Below are 24,960 nucleotides of genomic sequence, written 5' to 3'. Positions count from 1 at the left end.
AGAGGCACGACATCCAGGTAGGAACATCTTCCATGGGTTCTCTCCCCTGCCACTCCCCTGCTCTTTCTGAACTGACAAGAAAAGAAAAACATGATAATCCTCCATAAACAGCTCAAGGGAGTTCACAAGCACCCAAGTGCCATTAGTAGCTGAAGCCCAAATTTCCTCTTCATCTGGTTGTTGGAATGTCAGTTTTTTTTCCCTTCTGAACACAACACAAAGTCCAAAACACAAAGAAAAGCTAGCTGAATTCCATCAGCTACAAGGGTTGTCATCGCAGTCTTTGCCACAAGGTGGCACCTCTAGGGAAAATGGTAAAGCTTCCAAAGGGTCCTGATCCAACAAGACTTGGAAGTTTTTGTTTGCAGAAATCCCAGCCTAGTGAGAGGTGGAGAGTGGGGTTAGTCTCTCTGCTTCTGGGGATTATAGGATTTTTTTCTTTTCTTTTTTTTTTTTTTTTTTTTTTTTACGCTCATTCAGAAGCACCAAGTAGGGAAGCCAGGAGAGAACGTTCCACCCTCTACTATGTGACAATACAAAATCAGCTTAGTCTCTAGGCTCCAAATCTGAGTCTGGGTCACCACACTGTTCTTTCATCTTCCTCTTATGAGCTCATGTTTGGAGCTCTTGGTGTCCCTTCCTGCTGTGAATTTTAATCAGATCTCTCTGTTCCTCCCAGGCAAGACCCCTTCACTTTGAGTGTGGAGGAACAGAATTTGGATTCTTCATGCTCTCTCCTAAAATGCCTTGAGCTCCTTATTACACTAACTGTTCAGTCTTCTCTAGAACTCCAAGGCGTCTACTAGAGAGATACTAGAGGCTAACTCGAACACACTACATGCACACACAACATACACATGCACACACATGTGCATCCACATGGGCACACATACATACCACTTACCCTCATCCTGCAAGACTCTGAGTGCATGCCTGCCTCATAGTTGCAAAACTAAGAGAGTCTGTTTAAATAAAAGAATGTCTGCTACAAGGCCATTTATAAAGCCTGCCTACACAGAATAAACTGGCAGCTTTGAAGATCAAACCATATAATACATGCATAAAGTTAACATGTTACCAGCTTAATACTCCTTCTTGGTTTCTGTTGCCTTCAAAACACTTACTTGTCAAGTAAAAATAAAATCTAAGTTCCCTTTATGTCCATATAAAGGATGTATGCTGTTTATTAATCAAAGACACAAATATTAAATAATGAGGGGCAAGCTTACATTAGAAAAAGCTTAAATTAGAAAAAAAAAGTTTACTCAATGCAGACAAAATACATTTGGGTCAAGAGCCATTAAAATGTTCGCATCCTTGGGCCAATCGATGTCACTTCTGGGTTTCAAACCCAAAGAAGTCACGTGAGAGAAGTACTTCATTTATGCACAAGTTTCACTGAAGCACCTAGCACAAGCTTGACAGAGTGAGTGCTCAATCAGAGCCTACAGAGGGCTGAATAGAACAGAGAGAATGAAAAGAGACCATGAGAGGGAGAGAGAGAGAACAGTTAGGTTGTAACATGGAATCCTGGAACACTTAGCGAAATGTGGGTACCATGACTTTGTAATAGTAGGTGACCTAAAAGTGACTCCCGTGGAGACCTTGGTGGCATATGGGCACATGCCCGCATGTGGAGGTGTTGGGTTCAGCCCACAATGGAATTCTCCATGTATACAGGCACAGAATGGAAAGGACTCTGTCGGATGAAGAGCATAATATCTTGGCATCATCAGCTTGATCTACTCGTGTGGCAGGACTGAAGGCAAAGAACTTGTTTTGAATTCTATTAACACTGACAATAAAAACAGTTTTTGATAAAAGAAAACCCTACGTTGTCAGGGACGTGGAAAGAGAAAACTGCGATAGATCGCTCAGCTTCTTCGCCCAATTTTAAAATTGGAAGTGACCTTGAGAATTTCTTCCAATCAGGTGGTTTTTCACAAGCAAGAAATTCAGCACGGGCTGAATGAAATGGAGCACGGGCACCACCTGGGCACTGCTAGAAATACAGAAGAGCAGGCCTCACCTCGGGCCTGCTGTACATGAATCTCCAGTTGAGCAAAATCTCCAGTGTAGTTGGCACCCTGAAATAAATATACATATATATATATATATATATATTTTTTTTTTTTTAAAGAAAGTAAAGGTTCACAGAAGCAATGATATTAGCAAATGTCTCTCAGCAAGGAAGCCGAGATTTACAACACTGTTTTCGATAAATCAGTGCTGTCCTTTAGAGAATTTATTCTTCCATTGTAAAATCTGCTTAACATTTTCTCATATTTACATAGGAAGGCTTTGCTAATTTGAAAATAATTTTGAATAAAGTTGAAAAAAAATACATATTTTTAAAAAGCCTCAGATGAATTATCTTGAAGGAACCCAATTCCTGGAGAGACACGGTTATAAGCAACTTATAAGAAGTGCCATATGCATTCCTTTCTCTGAGTGTTGCAGAGAATGTTTTCCCCTCACTTAGGGCCCTGCTCCTTGGGAGAAATACTAATTGGCCAGTCTAAAACTAATCAATCACCAATGTGGTATCTAAAATCCCCTTGGTATAACAGAAACCTGATGAAACATTTGGCTTGTAAGATTGTTCTGGATGAGATGAGCATGCGACTAAGTCATGCTGCAGGTACCCAGGGATCATTAGCAGACAGATGAGCTTGTAAGGTAACTAGTAGAGACAAGTTTCCAGAAGCTTCACAAACATACTCTCAAGTGTGTGCATAAAATTTTGCTTAGACACAATTATTGGCCTGCATTTGGATGTATCAAAATGGCAGGATTATGAAAAGATCCTTGGGATGGGGCAGATGGGTCCCCTCGTGTGCTAGGCAGCATGGGACTTTAGTTACGGCTCCATTGGTGGATGGTGGGACAGGAGCACAGGGACCACCTGGGCACTGCTAGAAATACAGAAGAGCAGGCCTCACCTCAGGCCTGCTGTACATGAATCGAATTTCCAGTTGAGCAAAATCTCCAGAGGATTCACCCACTTTTCAATCTCTGAAAAGCACTAGTCTCGTTCACGGTTTCCCCAATTTGTCTCAATAATGGAATTGCTGAAAGCATGATTCTCAGGTGCCATCTGAAGACCCGATTCAGATGCTTCAGAGGCGGAGCCTGCCAATCTGTATTTTTAGCCATCTCCCTCGGCGATTCTTAGAGTAACCCTCCAGGTTGACCAGACTGAAAGACCAAGAGCTTGACAGGCAGTCAGAACTGAGACTGGAACTCAGTCCCGCCCGCTCCTGGCTGCACATCCCTGAAGAAGCTCCCACCTTCCCTCTCGGAGCGTCCTTCGCGTTGTCAAAAGGTGAGATGACATGCCTTTGCAGATGTAATATGAGCACCAGGTAGGCAATCAGGAAGCAGTGTACAAAAGGTTAAAACGATCCCCTTGCACTTAGTAGGCATGAGATGGTAGACGGCTATTAGCATTTCCCCGGTCTCCCTTTTAACACCTCCATGTCATCCTCTGAAAAAGGCCTGCGGTAAGAATTGCCTAGAATTCTTTTCATTTATCAAGTGCATCTTTACTGAGTAGGTGGCAGATTCCAGAAGCAAAGATGAACTCACAGCCTAGTGGGAGAGTCAGTAGGTGAACGCGAATATTATAATAGAAACAGAAATCCTGCTCACAAATGAATCATTTCATACATCCAGATAATGTTTTGGTTAGCTTGTGGGGGAAAGAGATCAAAGCTACTATTTAATATCATTAAAACAATCATTATTTCTTTCACATATGCTAACCCAGGCAGAAAGGAAAGAGGTTTCCAGAGCACTGAAAATAAAACCTTGTTGCAGAGAGGAGGGCTTCCCTGTGACTTCAATTGTAGCTGCAAATTAGCCCAAACTGTGGCGAAATTAAGACCTTATTTAAAGTAGATGCTTTATCAGCTCATCCTTTCCACCAGTTCTTTCCAACTGAGTGTTCTTCACTCTCCATTGTCCTATGATTAGCCTCTATTTTGTACCTGCTGGAGTCTGTTTTCCCTCTGGAGGTGGAGCCACCTACAGATACACACTCCCCTCCCTTCTGAGGCTGGATGCTGAGAGCTCCTAATTGAATTTCTGCCCTTTAGGGGCCCAGGGTCATTGGGATGAAGGCGCTGTCAGAGGACTCCAGGGAGGCCAGGCTCCAGGCATCCGGTCACTTTTCACGCTGTCATATCAGAGTGCTCCTCTGCCCCAAGGCCTGGGGTCTGCTCGTCTCCTGAAGTCTTCTGTTGAAATAGTAACTCCTCTCCCTGATGTTCGCTATAACTGCATTTATGATGAGTTTAAATGAAAAAAGTAGCCTTCGAGGAACTAGAAAGCCACCCTGTTTCAGGAACTCTTCCAACCTTTCTTGCTGTGGTTTCTGCTGTCTGCGTGTATCGCCGCATATGCCAAAATGCCACTTGATGCATCAGAAGGGAAACTACATCATTACCCGACCCTGACCCCCCAAGAGCCTCGCAGCTGCTCTGCTGGAGAAGAGAAATACTTTTTTAGTCGGGAAAATGCAGGATGTTTTCCTCCAATGTGCCAATAGGTATCTTCAGACTTGGCTCCCCTGCATTCTCCCTGAAGAATTCCACAACGACCGATGGTCAAGGCATCCTTAAACGGGTATGTTTAATTCGTTAAGAAAAATTTTAGTGTAAGAAACATCATTACGTATACGTAGGACATTATAAATTAATTTTTGATCACAGCTATCCAATGGTCTTTGTGAATGTTTCATCTAGGTCGATAAAAATCAAAAATTAATTTTGGTTACATAAAAGGCATCCCGATTTCATGATTTAATCAATACAACACAGGTTTGAAAAAAAAAAAACTCATACTCTTATCTGTTCTTTCCACTCACCGTAAAAATTCAGAGTTTGAGAGAATGAAATTAAAGATGTCATTATGTTCTGATCTGTTTTTGATAACCATTTGGACACAAGAGAGGAAATAATTGAGAAAAGAAGTGACCAACTGCAGAATTTATGTTATAAAACTGATTATTCTTAATTGCATCTAAAACGCATTTGAAATTTCCTCCCTGGGGTTTGAAGGGATTTTTCTCCAATAGCAGCTCCACTCTCTGTGCCTTTGTTGGCAAGCAAGAGAAGGCTTCAAACCGAGAAATGAGTAGGCCCTTATGCTTCCAAGTGCAAATTCATGTTACTTCCTCTTCGCAGCTCTTCCTGGGTTTAGGACTGACCGTGGATTTTTGGCGTGTCCTATGCAGACATGGGCTGTGCATATACAGATCCTATAGCCTCAATGATATAGATCACAGAACTTGTCACACTGAATGGAACTAGAAAACGTCCATGTCAACCCCTCTCTTAGCAGTTTTTCTGAAAATACTCATCACTATATTCCTACCACCTTCCATTGGACCCTGAACACTAAATATGCTTAATAAACACCTGGGTGGCTCAGTGGTTGAGCATCCGCCTTCGGCTCAGGCCATAACCCCGGGGTTCTGGGATCGAGTCCCACATCGGGCTCCCTGCATGGAGCCTGCTTCTCCCTCTACCTGTGTCTCTGCTTCTCTCTGTGTGTCTTTCATGAATAAATAACTAAAATCTTTATTTTTTTAAAAATAAACAATGGTAGAATAATGGGGATAATATATCAGATTGCCATTTGTTTTAGTGTACATAGGGGAGAACCACGCATACATTCTCTACCTCCCATATTTGACATATACATCTAAAAATATACTCTATATCACTCACATATGACCTATATCTCTGAACAAGCTATTCCCCAAATCATGCTTAATGCTTTCATTTTTTTCCTGTCTCTTATCATTAATTACCCATTTTAAAAAACCTGAACAGGGGACGTCGTACGTAAATATACTCAACAAAGATATTTCTTTTAAGTCTACTGGTCTGGTAAGGGCTTCCCTCCTATCCCGAGTGTAGGCTTAGGTGCCAGTGATGGTCAGGGTCTGCCCATCATGGAATTCTATCACACTAGCTTCTGGGGACTTCCTGGTACTCCAACTAAGAGCAAGTTTGGTAAAGGAGGGGGTGCTTTTCTCCCACTTACCACTGGACCTCAGTGTCCTGCATGATGCCAGATAGTGAGTAAGTATTCCACATATGCACATAGCGGCAGACTATTTTCCAGGGGCGCCTGAGTGGCTCAGTGGGTTAAGAGTCCACCTTCGGCTCAGGTCATGATCTCAGGGTCCTGGAATCGAGCTCTATGTCCGGCTCCCTGCTCAGTGGAGAGTCTGCTTGTCCTTCTCCCTCTGTCCCTCCCTGCCACCCCCTGCCAGTCTGTATGCTTGCCCTTTCTCTAATAAACATCTTTTAAAAAGGCAGATTATGTCCCTGATATTCATAAAAGCATAAGAATAGCTGTGATCATAAAAAAAAAACAAAACAAAACTATTAAATAGAGTTGTAGAAATGCACTTCTAGATAAACTTCAGAAATGCTGCCTTCAGCTTCCTTCTGTAGACAAAGAGGGCCTGGGCTTCCTGTAACATTTTTCAGCTCTCGCAGACAATGGCTAGGTATAAAGGTAATTAAAGACAACACAAACTGGATGCTGACATCCTTCCACGGATGTGGAGTGGACAGTGGGTGGACCCTGGGCTCTGGGCGCCCCTCTGCTCTGCCTTCTTACCCAGATCCTGCCCGCACTGGGTGACTCAGGAATGTTCAGATCATTTGGAAAAAGTGAGGATCATAATACAGAGGCTATACAATCCTGTGAAACTTATATTAAGAAAAACACAAATAGCAGACGTGCTTTTCTATGAATTTGAGGTTCATCTGAATTACAATTAGGGTAACCATATGCATCACTGAGCTTACAGTATTCCTGGTGTAGGCTTATTTTGCAGAAGAAATTATTAAAACTGCCCATTACGTCTCAAACATTTTTGGGTTTGGATGACAACCTATATGGTCGTTCATATTACAATATGTTGGGGAATTTAAATATATACATATATATTTATATACATAAGTACATAATTATGTAGAGACAATGTGATCTGGTCCTTAAATATTGTTTTATATCTATCTATCTATCTATCTATCTATCTATCTATCTATCTATTTTTTTAAAAGATGCTTAGACCAAAGTAAATTGAAAAGACATATCAGGGGAGCCGGGGTGGCTTGGGGGTTGAGCATCTGCCTTGGGCTCAGGGCATGATCCCGGGGTCCTGGGATCGAGTCCCACATCGGGCTCCCTGCATGGAGCCTGCTTCTCTCTCTGCCTGTGTCTCTGCCTCTCTCTCTGTGTCTTCATGGGTAGATAAATAAATAAAATCTTAAAAAAAAAAAAGAAGGAAAAGACATACCACCCTCAGGAAGATGGAAATGCTGCTCAAAGTTGTATAACAGGCTAGAGCAAGAGTTCCTTCCTCACTAGATGAGTAGACTCTGCAGGAGGATGGTGCATATCATCTCACTGCCCTAGGAGCCTACGCAGAACACCCTAGCCATCTCTGTCCCATTTTGAGAAGGTTTTACTGGAATGTTGGCCTAAGAAGCCTGTACAGCAGGCCCAGCATCACCGTATCTAATATTGTTCACTTCTGTACAGATAGACCATCTCTAGCTAAAGGGATATTTATGGGATGTTGTTAGTATTTTTTTTTAATAAACGTGGGGTGGGAATCCATAATTTGCTTGAACTGAGGCAAGTGTGGGAGCTCCAGGTTGCTCCAAGTCGGCAGATCTGCGATCCCCACACAGAGGAAGCAGGTTCTCGGGGAGGCAGATCCAGGGGTTGCCGAGGAGGCTCCTCAGCCAGAATGGCTTGAACAAGTAAGAGCTGACGGGAGTTTCCCGCATATTCCAGCCTCTTGTTCCTGCTTTCCCCCCTAAGTTTACTGCTTGAATAATTATAATGACCCTTGATTCTGAAAAGTGTTTTCCTGCCCAGAATCAGTTATGACTGTGTTTTTCAATAGTTTATCTGGTTCAGTTTACCTCTTCCTAGTGAGTCTAAGCTGAACTTTACGTGCTTAGGAGACTCTGAGTACCTATCTCAAAGCGCTGGCTCAAACCAAAAGATCTGCAAACAAAGTCGTGCAGATAGAAAGCAACATACACACCTTATTCTCTTACAGCCCACTGATTCCAGCAAATTCACCACCTGCTTGTGCCAGACAAGCCCATTGTACTTGTGTCAATCCTCACAATGATCCTGTAAAGTAGCAATGCTACTGTGCCCAGTTAACAGATAAGAAAACCGAGTCGCAGAGATTATGTGCCTTCTGTCCACCTGCTAGTTGGTGGCGGACCACTGAATCTAACCAACCAGGTCAAACAGGAATCATCTGCACAATTAAGGCACGTTACACTGGTGAAGCAGGAGAGGAAGAACATTTTTTCCTCTTAAAGCTATATGCAGCACGAAACAAACCTTGGAAAATCAAGAACCAGGTGCAGAATTGGGAAAAACGACAGAAATTGGCTCATTTGTCAGAGCATCAAAGCTAGCAGTGAGAAGCCTGAGCCCTCAGAACACACAGGAATTCTCTGGCATGGCCCCTTTCCCCTTTTAAAACCCGAGACTCCCCTTCATTAAATACACAGATGATACCCATTCAATGTCTCTCACAGGATTCCAGCAAACATGCTTGGGTTTGGTTTCAATCCAAGCAGAAGAGAAGAGGAAAGAACTGAGGATGACAGTATTATGTATGTGGCGTGCATGATGTATTTAGAGTTTTCTAGATGTTGTTACTTTTAATTCCTGTATCAGTCTCTGGGGGCAAGTATTTGTCTGACTGTGTGTCTGACTCTCTTTTCAATACAGGATTGAAGGTTCTGATTAAATGCCTTGCAGAGAAGCCTCATTCAGCCAGTATGAAGCTGAGCAGAGCTTTTAACTCGGGACTCTATCTTAAATGCCCACATTGGCCTCATGGGCCTCTTATCCCAAGTCATATAAGGAAGTTATTTAAAAAATACACTTATGCCAATTCTTTGGTACCACAGGAAACCTAAATCAGAACAACCACCTCAAGAAACACTATTTCATGCTTCAACTGGAGCTGCCAATCAAGGGAGGGAACATTACGGTAAGAACCTTTGGCCCATTAACTTAAAAAAAATATGTTGTTATTCTCTATCAAATGTGTTTCTCTGGTGTTGCGCGTGGTATTTAAGCGGCCCTTTAAGAACACCAGTTGGGTCCCAGTGTAAACAGGTTAAATTAGAAGCAAACCAATGCCTAGGTGTCATCAAGCTGCAAAATTATGTTCACTGTGCTGTTATTCTTCGCTTTTTGAGCCACGGAGATTCTGCTGACAAACTTCATCCCCAGGAAGAGACCAACGGGTATCGCTTGGCTCATTTCTTCTTGTCAGGGCAATCAGTACACAGCCTGTTATGAACACGGCTATGGCGAATTAATTCAAATTATGTCTGGACTGTGGCAAACATTTTCGTGAACATTGGTCTGATGAACTTGAAAATCCTTGTGAGGCTCTTCGCCGTGTCTTCCAACCCCATTCTGCAGGGACTCTGCCGCTAGGCCTGGATTTAGAAATATTTCCGCCTCCATCACCTCTTGCCAACGGGGTTTGGGGACGTGTGCCAAACCCCACTTCCATTCTGCCTTGGGTCAACCATGGGGAATCATTAGCTGCAGCTCTCAGAGCACTTACTGGAGAGCCATTCGATAAAGAGGATCCTCAGCGGGTGAGAGAGCTCATGGGCCTCCGAAGTGACACAGCCAAGCACTGACAGGGAAGATCCTAATTTTATATAGTAAATCACTGGGAAATGGTTGCATTGTGTCCAGTCGATGCTCCTAAAAATGGAAGCTTTGTTTTCCAAACCTACTCAGGCAGAGTGAGACAAAGTAAGGAACAGCAACTCTTGGAAGGGCACCCCATCCTTTCACTTGCTTTCCTGGCTCCCCGAGTCCTGGGAGCATTTCACCCAGGTCTTTGCCTAGCCCTTTAACCCCTTTATGGAAAAACTGCCTCAGGCAATGGTTGTTATTGGCCTGCTTCTCTCTTTTCCTAGCAGTTCCATATTTCAAGTGATTCAAGCATCTTCAAGTGAATTGCTTGACAAATTTCCAAAATGATCGCCCCAGATCAAATTCAGCTCAAATGCTATCCTTTCCAAAGTTTTGAAAAACCATTTTTACAGCAAGGCTAGCGAAACATCTAATGAGCTTCAATTCAGGAGAAGCACATCCTTTTAACTTGAATTTGGCCTCAAAACATGTTTGGCCCAGTCAAATGCCTACCAATCTTTTCAGTTACAATGGCTACCTCTTTCACTGCAGTGAAATAGATTATAGATAGCACCATTTCCCAAGTTCTTAAAATTTCTAGAAATGACATAAAAATAAATATGTTAGAGAACATCCTGCTTTTATTCAGAATATCTTGATTCAACGAGTTTCTAGTGACTAGCTTTCCTTCACACCCAGCTTCATTTCTGTCGGGTATATCTTTCTATTATTTAATCCAATTTTATATGTTTTAAAACACATGAATTCAGCATGGAAAAGAATTAGCGTAAAGAGTATAAATGAATTATTAATAAGAGAGGGAACAGACACATTCACATAGACTTGGTAGTATTTAACCTGGAAGAGCTTAATTGAAAGTTCTCTTATCAGCCTAACAATAGTAAACTATAATGACCTTGATTTAACAGAGACAGGGACGCTATCTATCTTTCTTAGTGGAAAGATGAGAAGCAAGGGTCAAGTGTCTTAGCCAGGTATTACATAAATGAAATACATGTGTAATGTACAGATCTTAGAAAATTCATATGGTTTGAAGAAGAAAATAGCTATAAAACTATTAGTCTTTTTTACTAAATTCTTTTTTAGAACTGGATTGCTATTGTATGTTCTATTTTATAATATCACAATTTCCATATATGACATAAGAGCCATTTTCATGTCCTTAAAATATTATGAAAATTCCAGTGAGGTAGAATTCATCCAATGTGTAGATATATTCTAATTTATATACAAATTCAGAGGTTTTTCTCCTAATATAAAATAAATCCGTGGTAAATATTCTTATAAATAAATTTGCATATACATTTGTGTACACTACATTTTTAGAAACAGTATAAATACTTTGAAACATACTGAAAGGTTACATACAGAAGATATTTAACAAAATGTACTCCCTCAGGTAGTGAATGAGAATGTGCTTTTACTCTAACTCACCAAACTATTTGCTTTTAAAAATCATTAAGCTCCTGTGTGGTTCAGTGGGTTATGTGTCTGCCTTTGGCTCAGGTCACGATCTCAAGGTCCTGGGATCGAGCTCCATGTCGGCTCCCTGCTCAGGGGGAAGTCTGCTTCTCCCTCTCCCTCTACCCCTCCCCCTGTTAATGTTCTCTTCATTTCTCTCTCAAATAAATAAATAAAATCTTTTGTTTTTAAGATTTTTATTTATGAGAGGGAGAGAGAGAGAGAAGTAGAGACACAGGCAGAGGGAAAAGCAGGCTCCCTGCAGGAAGCCCGATGTGGGACTCGATCCCAGGACCCCAGGATCACGCCCTGGGTGGGAGGCAGCACTAAACCACTGAGCCACCCAGGGCTCCCCTAAATAAAATCTTTTGTAAAAAAAATCATTAAGGGTATACTAAGCAAAAATTTTAATTTGCATTTCTTTGTGAGGCTGAGTATTTTGCATGCTTAGTGGTTATCTGTATTCCTTCTTATGGGAAGAATTAAGTTCCCCTTATTGCCTACTTTCCTACTGAGACTTAGCTTTGGAATTACACTAGCTGATCTATGTGACTTCATCAGAATATTAATTCTTTGCCATATTTATTTACAGTTTACTGATAATTTGTCTATCTTTCAATTTTATTTCTGATTTATGGTATTCAGATCAAAATGCAATGTTGTGTCAGGCTGTTTATTTTTTCCTTCCATTGGTGTTTGTTCAAAAGGTCCCTTCAATTGCTGAGATAAATAAATATGTAATTTGATTTACTGTTTTCCTCAAGACATTTTTTTACTAATTACATTAATTCTTGAATTCATTAAAAACAACTTTTCACACAAAGAAGGAGGTAAAAGTCCAAATTTGATTTGTTTTGCCTGATAGCCAACAAAATTTACTGAGCAATCAGCCTCTCATTTTTCTTCTGATTTATGGATCTCTCCTTACTCTACAGTAAGTTCCACATCATACCAGGTTCTGCATTTACCAGTCCATCAGCCGATGATCTATGATTTTATAGCATATTTAAATTCAGTAGGATCAAGTTTGCCTATTTATTTTTCTTTAAAATCCCTTCTGTCAAGTAACTTTTAGAATCTTGGTATTGCTCTTAAATTTTCATTAGCTTGCTCTGTAATTTCTAAATACTATAAATGGCTTTCTGAAATATCTGAACAAACACTACAGAGTAAAAGAATAACAAAGAGAGAAATATAAAACCTCTCTCAAAAAAAAATAAAACCTCTCTCATCTCAACATTCATGCTGTTAACATTTTTGAGCATATACTTTCAGGATCTCTATCAGAGATGATCTAGGTAGGCTTGCGTCTATTCTTCTGAGGCAAGTAAACAGAAAAGTGTTAGAGTCTGATCGATCTTTTTCAAGATAGAAAAAAAATTTAATTCATAGGATCACAACCATATATTTATCACAGGATTGCAATTGACTTTTAAATTACTAAAAAGTATAATCTTAATTTCTCTTAGATTTGTCACAAGTAAACCATTTAATGAGCTGGATTCACACAGATCCCCCTCTGTATATACTAAATTGTGTTTTATTTAACTTGAAACATGGCTAAGAACATATCGCAAAGATACCCCTGATAGCAGGCCAGTCACGGGAAAATACTTTCCCTTGTTTTTCTTACTTCCTGACAATGAACTGCTTCACTGACTCCAAGTACATTACAAAGTACAGCACCATTTAATTCCTAACTTCATTTCTGTATGTGTTTATTCAACAATATCTTGGTGATAGGAGGTGCTCAGTAAGCATTTGTTGGATGGAGAATGAATGAATGAAATATACTACTTAAATAGAGCACTATACAAAATAGCACATTATTAATAATTACACAGGAATTCTTAGAAGTGGCTAATGCAGGAACAAATGTAAGCTTTTTATTCACAGCAGAGCTCAGGAGATGAATAGTGGGCACATGCGATGTGTGATTTATTCATACACTCAAGTAGGAGATTTATAGGCATCTATTAACTGGCTCGAGTTCCAACTCTGTCCTAGGCTGGTCTTTTGTCATGATTAGCTATGTTGTGACTCTATGTTAAATAACAGGTTGTCTGTGTTGAAATATGCAAGAAATATGAAGACAGAAGGTCAAAATTATTATATATGTACACCGTTCCAGCTAAATCATAGATACATCTCTGCTTGTGTATGCAAAAAATTAGACATGTGGATATGCACAAAAGCAAAAGATATTTTTTCCAGACCTGAGATCCATTATCATAGACTGGATGTGTCTCCCAAATAAATAATATGTTCAAGTCCTAACCTCCAATAACTCAGAATGTGACCATATTTAGAGAGAGGGTCTTTACAGAGGTAAGTTAAAATAGGGTCATTAGAGTGGACCCTAATCCAGTATGACTGGTGTCCTTATAAGAAGAGGATCAATATAGACAAGTACAGAGAGAAGGAAATGAGAAGACACAAGGAAAAGATGGCCATCTATAAGCCAAGGAGAGAGACCTGCAAAGGTGCCCTTCAGTAATGACTCTCAGAAGGAAGCAACTCTGCCGACACCTTGAGTTCATATTTCTAGCTTCCAGAACTGTGATAAAATACATCCCTCTTGTTTAAACCACTCAATCTGTGATACTTTGTTAGAGCAGCCCTAGCAAATGAATACACCATGAACGAATACAGAAATATAGTGAGGCTGTATGTTGAAAAGGAATAAGAGTTATTTTTGTTATTTTCAACATTCTCCATTTTTGAAAAGATTAATTGTACCCACCTGCATATTGTGGTGGAGGCTGATCTGATCCTTCCTTTGGGTGAAACACCATCTCAAAAGTCACTGCTCTAGGTGAGACTTCTGATTAATCTCTCTACCAATCTCCCATCCAAGTACTAACCAGGCGCAACCCTGCTTAGCTTTCAAGATCAGACGAGATCGGGTGCGTTCAGGGTGGTATGGCTGTAGACCCCCTCCACCAATCGATTAGGAATTCAAACTTAATGGACTGCATTGCCCACTCCCCATGATGATCAAGGGGTCAGCATATGGTTGAGTATCTATGAGAGCCTGCATACAATTCATGCTTTGAATGGGTAGGTCACTCTTGGCTTCTCCCTTGAGGTCTTAAAGTCACTTATGTGCTTTCTACCTCCGCCTACACTGACCCAACAAATATAACAAAACAAGAGGGATGAGGGAAGGAGCATTCCCACTCCCCTTCATCCCCAACCTAATCCAACAAAAGACATAAGTGGGGTATACATTTTTTAAGTGGGGTAAATGTAATGGCACTCCTCAAGCGACATGGAAGCCGTGCTCTCAAGCATGAGGAATGGTCACAGTTTGGCTTATCCTGACTGAATGCATGGTGACTCTTACAGCGATTTGCCACTGTCACTTATCAGCTCTTCCAAACCTGTGCTGCCCCCTGGGAAAACTCATCTTCCTCATGGACTGAAGCTGGCTCTTAGAGTCAGGCAGGATTTGCCAACACGTTCTAAGCTCCTAACTATAAGACGCATTTCTCTGTGCCATCTTAATAAAACAACATGGAATGAAGTTTGTAATAGAGGAAAAAGTCAAAATTTTCCATGCTTCGTGATTCAGAATACTTAATCTAATAAGTGTGTCATATGAGAAGAGTAAATAAAGAGAAGGAAAGGGGTGTGGATATATATGTTCGCTGAAGCATATACAATTGCAAGAAAAAACAAATTACCAGAGTAGTGCTGGAAATAAAAGCTCAGTGGGAATTATTTTTTGGATGCTAATTTGATTCTTCTATGGAACCTTAAGGCTGCAGTGTCTACAAGTGCACTATTTATCTCCACTTGTTTTTATTTTTAGCATGTATATACCCTTAAGTCCCTAAAAACCTATTAAACACCTCCTGGTCTCTACTGGGAATCTTCCCCAAGTAGCTCTCTACCTAGACTATATAACAGGACTATGATTCCATTTACCACATCTTGCTGGAGAGTGTTTCATCAAGAGAGGTGTTAAAAAAATAATGAAATTAGTAAACGGGGGCAGAATCAAGATGAGCTCCGGGTTTCTGTGGACACAGTTATAATCTGGGATTTGGTTCACGATCAACACTGAGATGCCCGAGTTTAGACGAGCAGCAGGCTCTGCAGGGCCACAATGTGCAGTGCTGCAAATAGGGATGGTTTCTGAGCACAGGCCAACGTGCCTAAGTCCCGCAGCAAAAATGCAGGCCTCTCAGCTGGGGGGGGATGATCCCATCTATTGGATTGGTAGACAGAAAAGCAAACCCTTCCTTGCCGAGGTAAAATCCAGATCTTGTCTATTTTAACTCCATTGTTCCCTTCCTCAAATACCAAAGACACCAGCCTTGGCCATTCCCACGTTAAGACTCATGATCCCGTCATCCCAGCAGCTGGGCCGCACACATCCTGCCCTCCCAGGCCAGGCTGGCCCCCAGGGGCTTACCGACAGTGCTTGTGGGATCCCGTCAGGGTTTCGATCACAAAGCACTCGCCGTCGTTGAGACAGTACGTGAGGTCCTTGTCTCGGCAGGGTTTGAAGTGCTCAGACCGCTCAGTGGAATATGTCGTTGTATCTGTCAAGGGAAAACACCAGAGATGCAGTCAGCGGCGCATCCCTCCACCACGAGGCCCCAGCACCGGCCTTGCAGCATTTGGACCTTTGCACCGAGGATGTCTCGTGGACACGGACCCCAGGCCTCCAGGGAGAGAGGACAGCTGTGCCAATGAAGAAATGCAACTGGTTCTGACCACTTTACCACTGCATGCCCCCCGTCCCGTCCACATATTGAAAACTAGTCACCATGAGATGATCCTGGGGGCGCCTGTAGGAGGTGATCAGCTCACGAGTGGGATCAGCACCCTTACAGGAGAGGCCCCAGGGGCTCCCCCGCCCGCTGCAGTCATGGGAAGGTGGAAAGAAGGGAGCCCTCTGTGAACCACTGCATCTGCAGGCACCGTGATCGTGGCCTCGCCAGCTTCGAACACTGTGAGAAATGGCTTCTGTAGTTTGTGGGCCCCCCGATCTGTTAGAGCAGACCCCTGCCCCGACTCAGGCGGCGCTGTACTCGGGTGACTTATTGCTTCACTAGACATTAGCGCCTGGAATCCTTCTCTAAGGCCCAGCCGAGGACACAGTCAACAGTGGAAGCCGGATGGTTCTGCAAACTCCTCAAATCCACTTTCGTTAATTTCAATTTTGACAAACGTGTTGTATGAGAGATTGAAATGCCATCTCCTTCCCTTTCTTGTTGCCCAATGTCATGGAACATCAATCAATGCAGAATGTGACCATTCTGTGGAAATCAATGTTAGTGTCTATGGGTCTTTTTGTTTGTTTTTAGCTACAGGTTTCATTGGCTAATGGCTGAATCAATTATTCTTTCACTTTTCCCGCCCTTTTCATATGTAATTAAGATGCAACATGTTCTGGATTCTGAAACAGAATCTCAAATGAAAAGAGTATTTCTGGTAAATACCTAACAGAATGCAATTATCGTCTTCTTAAAGCAGTATTTTAAACATTGGTTTTTAAAATCATAATCACTTACAATTTTTAAATTAAGCTGTATGTCCACATCCTCTTCCTCAATACGAAACTAGCTATAAGTACGTACGATCAACTAGACACAGACTCAGTTGTCACATATTCTAGCCTCAGAGTTTTAAGCAAGTGAAGGATTTGCAGTAACTCCACTGTGACATTCAAGAAAAAAATACATTTAAAAAGTCAAAGAAGGGGGCATCAGGGTAGAACAATTGGTTAAGTGTCCGACTGCTGATTTTGGCTCAGGTCATGATCTGATGGTGACGGGATCAAGCCCAGAGCTGGGTTCTTTGTTGAGTGGGGAGTCTGCTTGAGATTTTCTCTGTCTTCTACTATCCCCTACATACCCGGCTCATGATCTGTCTCTCAAATAAATAAATAAATCTTCTAAAAAATAAAATAAAAAGTCAAAGATGAATAAATGATTCTTCACTTAAACTCTTTTAATTTCCTTTACTTAGGGATGCCTCGGTGGCTCAGTGGTTCAGCATCTGCCCTTGGCTCAGGGCATGACCCCGGGGTCTCAGGATCCAGTCCAGCATCGGGCTCCATGCAGGGAGCCTGCTTCTCACTCTGCCTGTGTCTCTGCCTCTCTCTCTCTGTGTCTCTCATGAATAAATAAATGTAATCTTATTTTTTTCCTTTACTTATATCTAGCTTGATAATCATGTTCAATAGCATGGGTTACTATACCTGCTTAGTAACTGGAAGTCACTATGAACCTCTTCTTGCTCATCAACCAAACTGAGCAGAAAGTGATTGCTCTAAAAGGAAAAATATTCATATGCTTCCCACGCCTATAATCCCCCCATCCCCATAGGAAAAACCCCAAATTCCTCAGAGAAGGACATAGGCCATGCGGAATCTTGCGCTCTGGTGTCATCTTGTACCCGAAGACACGCAACTTCATTCCCAATTATTTTCCTATTTCCCCAAACAGCAGGAGCTGTCACACTTTCTCCTTCTTCCTGGACCATCTTTTCCTTTGCTGGAAGACAACCAGAAATCCTTCAGAGCTTCCATCACTTTCTCACGGTGTCTCCCTAGCATGTTTTATCACTCACATCACTGCATTCAACATTCAAGGCTGCAAGTAGCCACTCGTTCACATGTTTATCTGTGTCTTTAGTCTCTACGTTTCTTAAGGTCAGAGGTGGAGTCCTGAATCATAATGGGAGCTCAGTAAAAATGTCGCCAATAAATCTTGATCACTCTAACAGTGCTAACAGTTTAAATGCCATTGGTGAAATGCATGATCATTAAAGACATCATTATAATCATATAAAAGTTAATGCATATCTTACAAGTTAAATATAATTTCCTATCAATCTTCTCATTTTAGTATACCTATTTTAATTCATTTTATTTATTTATTCATGAGAGAGAGAGAGAGAGAGAGAGAGAGAGACAAGCAGAGGGAAATGCAGGCTCCACGCAGGGAGCCTGATGTGGGACTCGATCCCGGGACCCCAGGATCACGCCCTGGACCAAAGGCAGGCGCTAAACCGCTGAGCCACTCAGGGATCCCTAGTATTCCTATTTTAATATTGAGGAATATTGGGAAAACAAACATTGCCTTCAGATTCACATAAATCTTCACTCACATACTGCTCATATAACTTAGGCATGGAAAAAGCCCACTTCTAACATCCTCCTTTTTGGTGGCACCACAGGAACTTCTTTTTCCACTTCAAAATATCTGTTAATACTTTGGCACGAAATAAAGGCTCTGCAAAACAGACACATTTTCTATGTTCCAGGAGATATCCTCTACAGAGAAGATCTGTTATTCAAGACAATTTGCAATAAATAGTTACACGGAATCAATCTCTCTTTCTACTGGAAATATTTAAAATTCAAGAGCTCTGAGCAAAATATTCAATATGAAACACCACACAGTTGATTGCTACTCTGACTGCTGAAGTATATTAACTCATGATCAGTTAGTTAAGTTCTCCTTTAATTTCTTATTATCCATTTATTGATATTCACTGATCATTCCTCTAAGAACAGCTTTTCATTAACATAACCTACAGCATAAAAAGTGAGATCCTTATTTTATAATCAGTGGTTTTAACAAGCTACAGACTCCAAGAGCAATACAATGGCAAAGCAATTACAATCAATTAGTTTCCATCTGACAAGTGCTGTCTCCAGTGGTTACCTCCCCATCCTACCAACTGCCTTCCCCATCACGTTATCATCTATCAGCACATTACAGAGGCTCTAGACCCAAGTAAATGCCTCTGCAGAATTCCAAGGTGGGTGAGTACAGGGATGTCAGGCTGAGCATGTTCTCAGGTTTTCTATTTCCATAGCTCGGAGAATCCAAAACTTAATAAAAACACACATGGTTATTCCCTGCAATGACTTGGTTGGATTTTTTTAAAAACCCACCGCTGTTAAATATTTTTCATATCTTACTATAATAAACAGTAACAGAATGCCAGGCTTGAACCTTCTATCGATATACTGCAATCATCAATAAGTTTGAAACCTTAGGTTTACCTAAACATTTCACTATCTAGTGTCCATACATCACTACTCACCTCAAATCACAGAGGCACTGGGCAATGTAAGCACGATTCACCACGAGGTAAAATTTTACACTCGTAGGGCATCGTGCCAGATATGTCAGTGGAAAAATAGAAAAATTCCTTAATGGAATCACTAGGCTGTTATACTAACTCTAGGAACATCGACTCACTTCTGTAAAGTAGTAAAAAAATAAAATAAAATAAAATAAAACAAAATAAAATAAGTAAACTGTGCCGAGCCAGAGTTAGGCTCTCTGTCACTCATAAACAAACACAGCCCATCAAAGAGACAACAATAATTTTGGATGACAATTTGTGCATTTGTGACCTCCACAATTTGTGCATCTGCTCACGAGTGCATGTAGCTATATGTTTGGTTAATTGTCTAACATATAGACTATATTATAAACATCTAAAATTGAACATAAATGCAAATGAGAAAACAATAAAGTATGAGGTTTACTTCTTTATTTTCTTTCTGTCCCCTACGGTGACACAGTGTGCTCTAAAATATCCAGGTGAGCATCTTGTTCTGAGGAGAAAATAGAGAACATCTGGAAGAATGACATAATGGATATGCTCTAACTCCAGACTATTGTGACCCTAAATAACCCTTTGGGATGCCTTAACAATCCCACATCTGTAAACTTATCTCTCATCCGTATTATCTCTCATCTATAAACTTATCCAAGATTTTTGGAATATTTATATATTTATATATCTAAATATTTATATTTAGATATTCAAAACTGGTTTATATTGACAACAGTCTAACACACTAAACTAGCTACAGTATATGGTACTGTTTTGTTATGTAATTAAGATTCAAAGGGCGTCCTCTGTTTCTAGGAATGTAACTAGATAAATTGTTATAGAGGTTTCGATTGTCTTAAAAAAAATAATCACATGGATGAAGGTCCAGGCAAGTACACTAGGAGGGGCCCACTATTCCTATGAATTCCCATTTGATTTTCAAGGTTTTTTCTAACTTCAGAGCACCTCCTTCTCAGACATTATTCACTTAACCGCATCAGCCCATGAATCTCCCATCTGACCAGTCCCTGAACTCCTGAGGGGCAGAGGGATCTTCACATCTCTGACCCAAGGTCTTATGAATGGCCTGACACAGAGGTGAGCATAATAGGTGTTTACAGAAGAATGACCTTTTTTATACATGAGCATTTTTCTAAAGGTTCTGTATTGACAACCGCACATGCTTTTCATAAAAGAAAACTCCACCTGAATAACTGGTCAGAAGTTAGGACTCCAGAAAAACTTCAAAAGCAATTTAGGTAAAGTGTATAGAAACTGATGAGAGGAGGGAAAAATCAACTCCATGGGAAGAGGGGCTGAGACAGAAGAAAAGATTAGGGATGATATTCTAAAAGAGAGGACAAAGGAATGTTAAATGGAAGATGAATGGAGATGGTGCTAAGGATGGGCCTTCCAAGCACCATGACCTAAGTGCAAGGTCTCAGGCCAAGAAGCATAGTTGTTGGCATGAGGTCCTCATGCCCATTCACTTGGGACCACAGAGGCTGTGTACAATTATCCAGACCACTCATCTGGCACTTGTTATATATAGTTTAATGTGTTTTCTTATATTTTTATGGGTTTTGGTCTCTATCCCTAGGGAGGTCAGGGAGAGTGCTTTGCTTTTTAAGATTTGTATTCTTTCCACACCATGTAGCATACATAGTAAGCAATCAGTACAGTAATTAAACGCACAGTGGGAAGTAGTGCGGGTTAATTCATTAAAGCAAAAAATGGGAAGAAAATGTAAGGCTGGGAAGCAGAAATCCCTGCAGATTTTGCAATGAAAGTTAATTTTTTAATGAATTAACACAATGACTGGTTTTCCCCCTTAAGCACTAAGTTGAACCTGAATATTACTTATTGAGGCTTTCTTTGTTGCCAGCACAACACTGCACACTGTGGGAACACACATTTTGTTGCAGGAACAAGAGCACTAACTAGACTATTACAGATAATAATTGCAGTAGATAATCAAAATAAAGGGAGAGCCTAATTTAGGCCATAGTTATCTCTGAAGGCTTCCCAAAGGGTTGGCCTTGGAGCTGGGTCTTGAATGGGCATGATTTAATTGGCGCAGGGAAAGTAACTCTAGTTATGAAGAGCAAAAACACCTAAGGAAGGGAAATGATGACCTGCAGCATAAACCCCACACACGTCCACATACTCCCTCGCTTACAAATGTCAGAGTCATCAACCCGGTTTTTCCTTCCCCCACTGAGTTCATGAGAATGCTCTAAGAAAAGTTAAGATGCAACCTACAAGCTTTTAGGATTAGCAAAATACCTTACAGGCTAGACCCCATTTAAATACAGTCCTGGACTCTGGCAGAGGCTTCCACGGGCATGGTGTAAATGAAACCTGCTGCCATGCATTACAATTCCCAGCTGCATCTCCCCTTTATCGGGCACCTGGTGAGAAGCACTGGCAGGAGACTGAGTTATAAAATATTTAATGGTTAAGGAAAATTGCAAGAAGAATGCAGTGGTGCTTGAAAAGGAAACAAACCATTCCTCCACCGGCAAGAGCAAAGACAGCTTTCTTCCTGCTGCCAGAGATCACACATTGCCCACTCTGCTGGCATGGGACTGATGGGGGGCGTGGGGCAAGGGATCTAAAAGTTCAGCTGAGTCACGGGGCCACTGTGAGAAGGGACAGTTCCCGATGCATCCCCGAGCCATCCGTTCCCATAACAAGTGTAGAAAGGACCTTTATTAAATTTGCATGACATACCTGCCACCTTACAGTTTGAAATCTCGTTTCTAAAAACTGCCCCAGTTTCAATAAGCCTGTGCGACACAGCTTGTCCAATAAAAATGCATTTATTTGGAAATTGCAGAGTTTATCCTCCAGCTGAACGTATTCCCTTCCACCTGCCTGCATACACACGCCTGCACAAACCGCTTTCAGCTGTAAGAGGTGTCATAGCAGCTCCCGTCCCCAGAGCCCTTGTCTCGTCACAGGCCGTCGGGCTTCTCCAGGCCCTCCACTACGTGCTTCACAGACATCATCTCTGCTCCCCATGTCACTCCACTGAAACGGTCCAGTCCGTGTCACTGGTCATCTGCAAACCCAGTGGCTACTGACATATTTTTTTCTCATCTTGTTTGAACTCTCAGGAGCACCTTAGCCACTTCCACCTGGACGAAACACCTTCCCCTGACTCCCGTGTTATCACACAATGTGATTTTCCTCTTGCTTTTTTTTAGTCTTTGCCACCTGCCTCATGTAACTTTTACTGAAAAGACAGATGGCTTAAGAACCAGTCTTCAAATAATTCTTAACTCACACTCTACACTGTGCTAATCATTTCCCATTAGTTATTTTTTGGCTTTAAATAGCACTATGAATTTATGCTGTATTTGCTTTCTTCATTTTACAAATGGAGAAATTGAGTCTTAGAGAGTTCTCTTATTGACCCAAGGTCATACGGCTCTTGGCTAGTAGCTTCCGGACTCAAACCAATGCAGCTTGACTGGTCCTACTACACTGCTTCCCACAGACACCTCCCCCGCCCCCACCTTTCTCTCTGTTTTTTTTTTTTTTTTTTTTCTCCACTTTTGCTTATCCCCCAAGTGAATGCTATTCCGGGTGTGGTCCTCAGACCAGCAACATCAGCCTTATCTGTAATAATTCATGAGCCCTGTCCCAAACTTACTGCATCAGAAACTGGAAGCGAGTGGTGGGATGCTCTCTTACAAGCTCTCCAGGTTGCTCCCTGAGAACCAGCTGCTTTGGATGATGTTTGATGATCACCTACAGGCCAGTAACTCTCAAAGTTAAACCTCCAGCCCGCTGGCTTTTCTGAACTCAATCTGCCCACCTTTCCCTTCCTAACAGATATCTCAAAGGCACCTAAAGACAAACTTGTAGAAAATCCAAGTCTTGCTCTTCTTCCACAAACCTATCCTTCCTCCACCAACTGATCCTACGACTCAACTATCACACCAATGATCCCATTGACTCTGTTCTAGCTATGGACAGATTTACTCTGATTACTCCTGCCATTTCCATATGACTTATTAAATATTTTGAATATCACCTCTGTGCATACTTGACAGGCAAGATATCTGAATCTGGGAGAAAGTCACTGAATAAACAAACATATAAATATTTATTAGAGATGTAGGACTCTTTAATTTTTACTTGAAACCCATAAGTATAAAAAAAATACCTTGATCTTTAGCAGTCAGCCTCAGGTCCATTCCCATAATCATAGATATGTTTCTTTTCTTTAAGATTTATTATTTATTTGAGAGAGAAGAGCATGAGCATGAGGAGGAGAAGAGCAGAAGGAGAAGAGAATCTCAAGCAGGCTCTGGGCTGAGCGAGGAGCCCAACGCAGGGTCTCATCCCACAACCCTGAGATCATGAGCAGAGACCAAGAATCAGATGCTTAACCAACTATGCCCCCTAGGCAGCCCAAACATAGATTTTTTTTTTTATCATTTAGCTCTAAACACATTATTATAGATATGGAGGTAGGAGGTAGTATTATAGATACACGAGGTAGTATCTGTGTTTATGCTGAACGTATGTGTGTGCTGGTGTTGTTGGTATCATCATTACTGTTATGACCATTATGATACCTAGAAAGCATGCCATTAAGCATCTACTACATGACAGGTCCTGAGATAAATTCTAGGACTATAGAGATGGCCCCTAGGAGCTCAAAGTTTAGTTTGGGTAAAGGGTGGGGTGGAGACATGTAAACAGCGACACTGCAATTCTGAGTGGGATCAGAGTACTAGAGGCAGGAATGAAGACTTGCTGAAGTTCCAAATGCTGACAGCTACTTCTAACCTGAGGATTTTGGGGAAGACTGCAGTAGGAGTTCACATTTCACATTAACAGCTAGAACTGTTTTGCTGGGCAGGCACCAGTTGGCGTGGATAGGTCGAAGGAACAGCAGATAGAAAGTCAAGGGGCCTAATTTTGTCCAGTGCTACTGGAACCCAAGGAATGTGAGAGAGAGAGAGACAGGAGAGTGAAGTCCCAGGGGGTCTTTTATGTTTGGCACATATGGGGAAACAAGTGAGGAAGTGTAATTTTGTATAATGAGAACACAATGGGAGTTTTAGGCAGCTCAAGTGTGCTATCAAGGTGAGTGGGTCACCTGCTGACTTGCAGAAGCCTCTCAGTGGAGCTCAGGGAGACTGGATGGGGGCTGCTGCAAGGGGCTCCCAGCCACTGTATGTCACATGAAGGTGTATCTGAGAAATAAACAGCTGTAGAGAATGGAACATTGTCCCCGGCATGGACGGCAGTCCCATTTGGAAAAGCATTCTTGCACGGTGAATCAAATCCCAGTTGCACATTGCTTAGGGAACATAGTGTGGAAAGCCGAGCTGAGTGATTCAAGTCTAAAATAGCACCTCATTAAAATTCTCTGATGCACCTGACTTAGAAGATAAGGCAGGGACCTGAAGTCTGTTAGCTGAGGTCTCTATGCTGGAGAAGCTTGAAGGCCTCACCCCGGTAATCTCAGTACTCTGTCTTCCTTCGGGAATCAAGATTAGCCAATTACCTGCAAAGGCTCAAGTTCTTTCCTCGGCTGATGATACTGGAATTTCTAAGCAGTTATAATGCCACTTGTCATTTCTAATGCTACTGCTCATGTGTAAGTAAGGGAAAGTTTGAAAAAGTGGCAAATGATCCCTCTGGCAG

General features: G+C 41.5%; 1 protein-coding gene across 8 annotated transcripts in view; it reads right to left on the bottom strand.

Moving 5' to 3' along the window:
- The window catches only part of NRG3 (neuregulin 3), a 1,055,421-nt gene that overhangs the window by 585,054 nt on the left and 445,407 nt on the right, over positions 1-24,960 (bottom strand). For all 8 annotated transcript variants that reach the window (XM_077895218.1, XM_077895215.1, XM_077895217.1 and 5 more), the window contains exon 2: positions 15,623-15,752. In XM_077895218.1, the coding sequence (XP_077751344.1) occupies positions 15,623-15,752 (130 nt within the window). The remainder of the gene's footprint in view (positions 1-15,622; positions 15,753-24,960) is intronic.

Source organism: Canis aureus, chromosome 4 (genome assembly GCF_053574225.1).
Source record: "Canis aureus isolate CA01 chromosome 4, VMU_Caureus_v.1.0, whole genome shotgun sequence".
Lineage (NCBI taxonomy): Eukaryota > Metazoa > Chordata > Mammalia > Carnivora > Canidae > Canis > Canis aureus.
The sequence above is the reverse complement of the archived record's forward strand: the minus strand, read 5'-3'. Positions and strand labels throughout refer to the sequence as shown.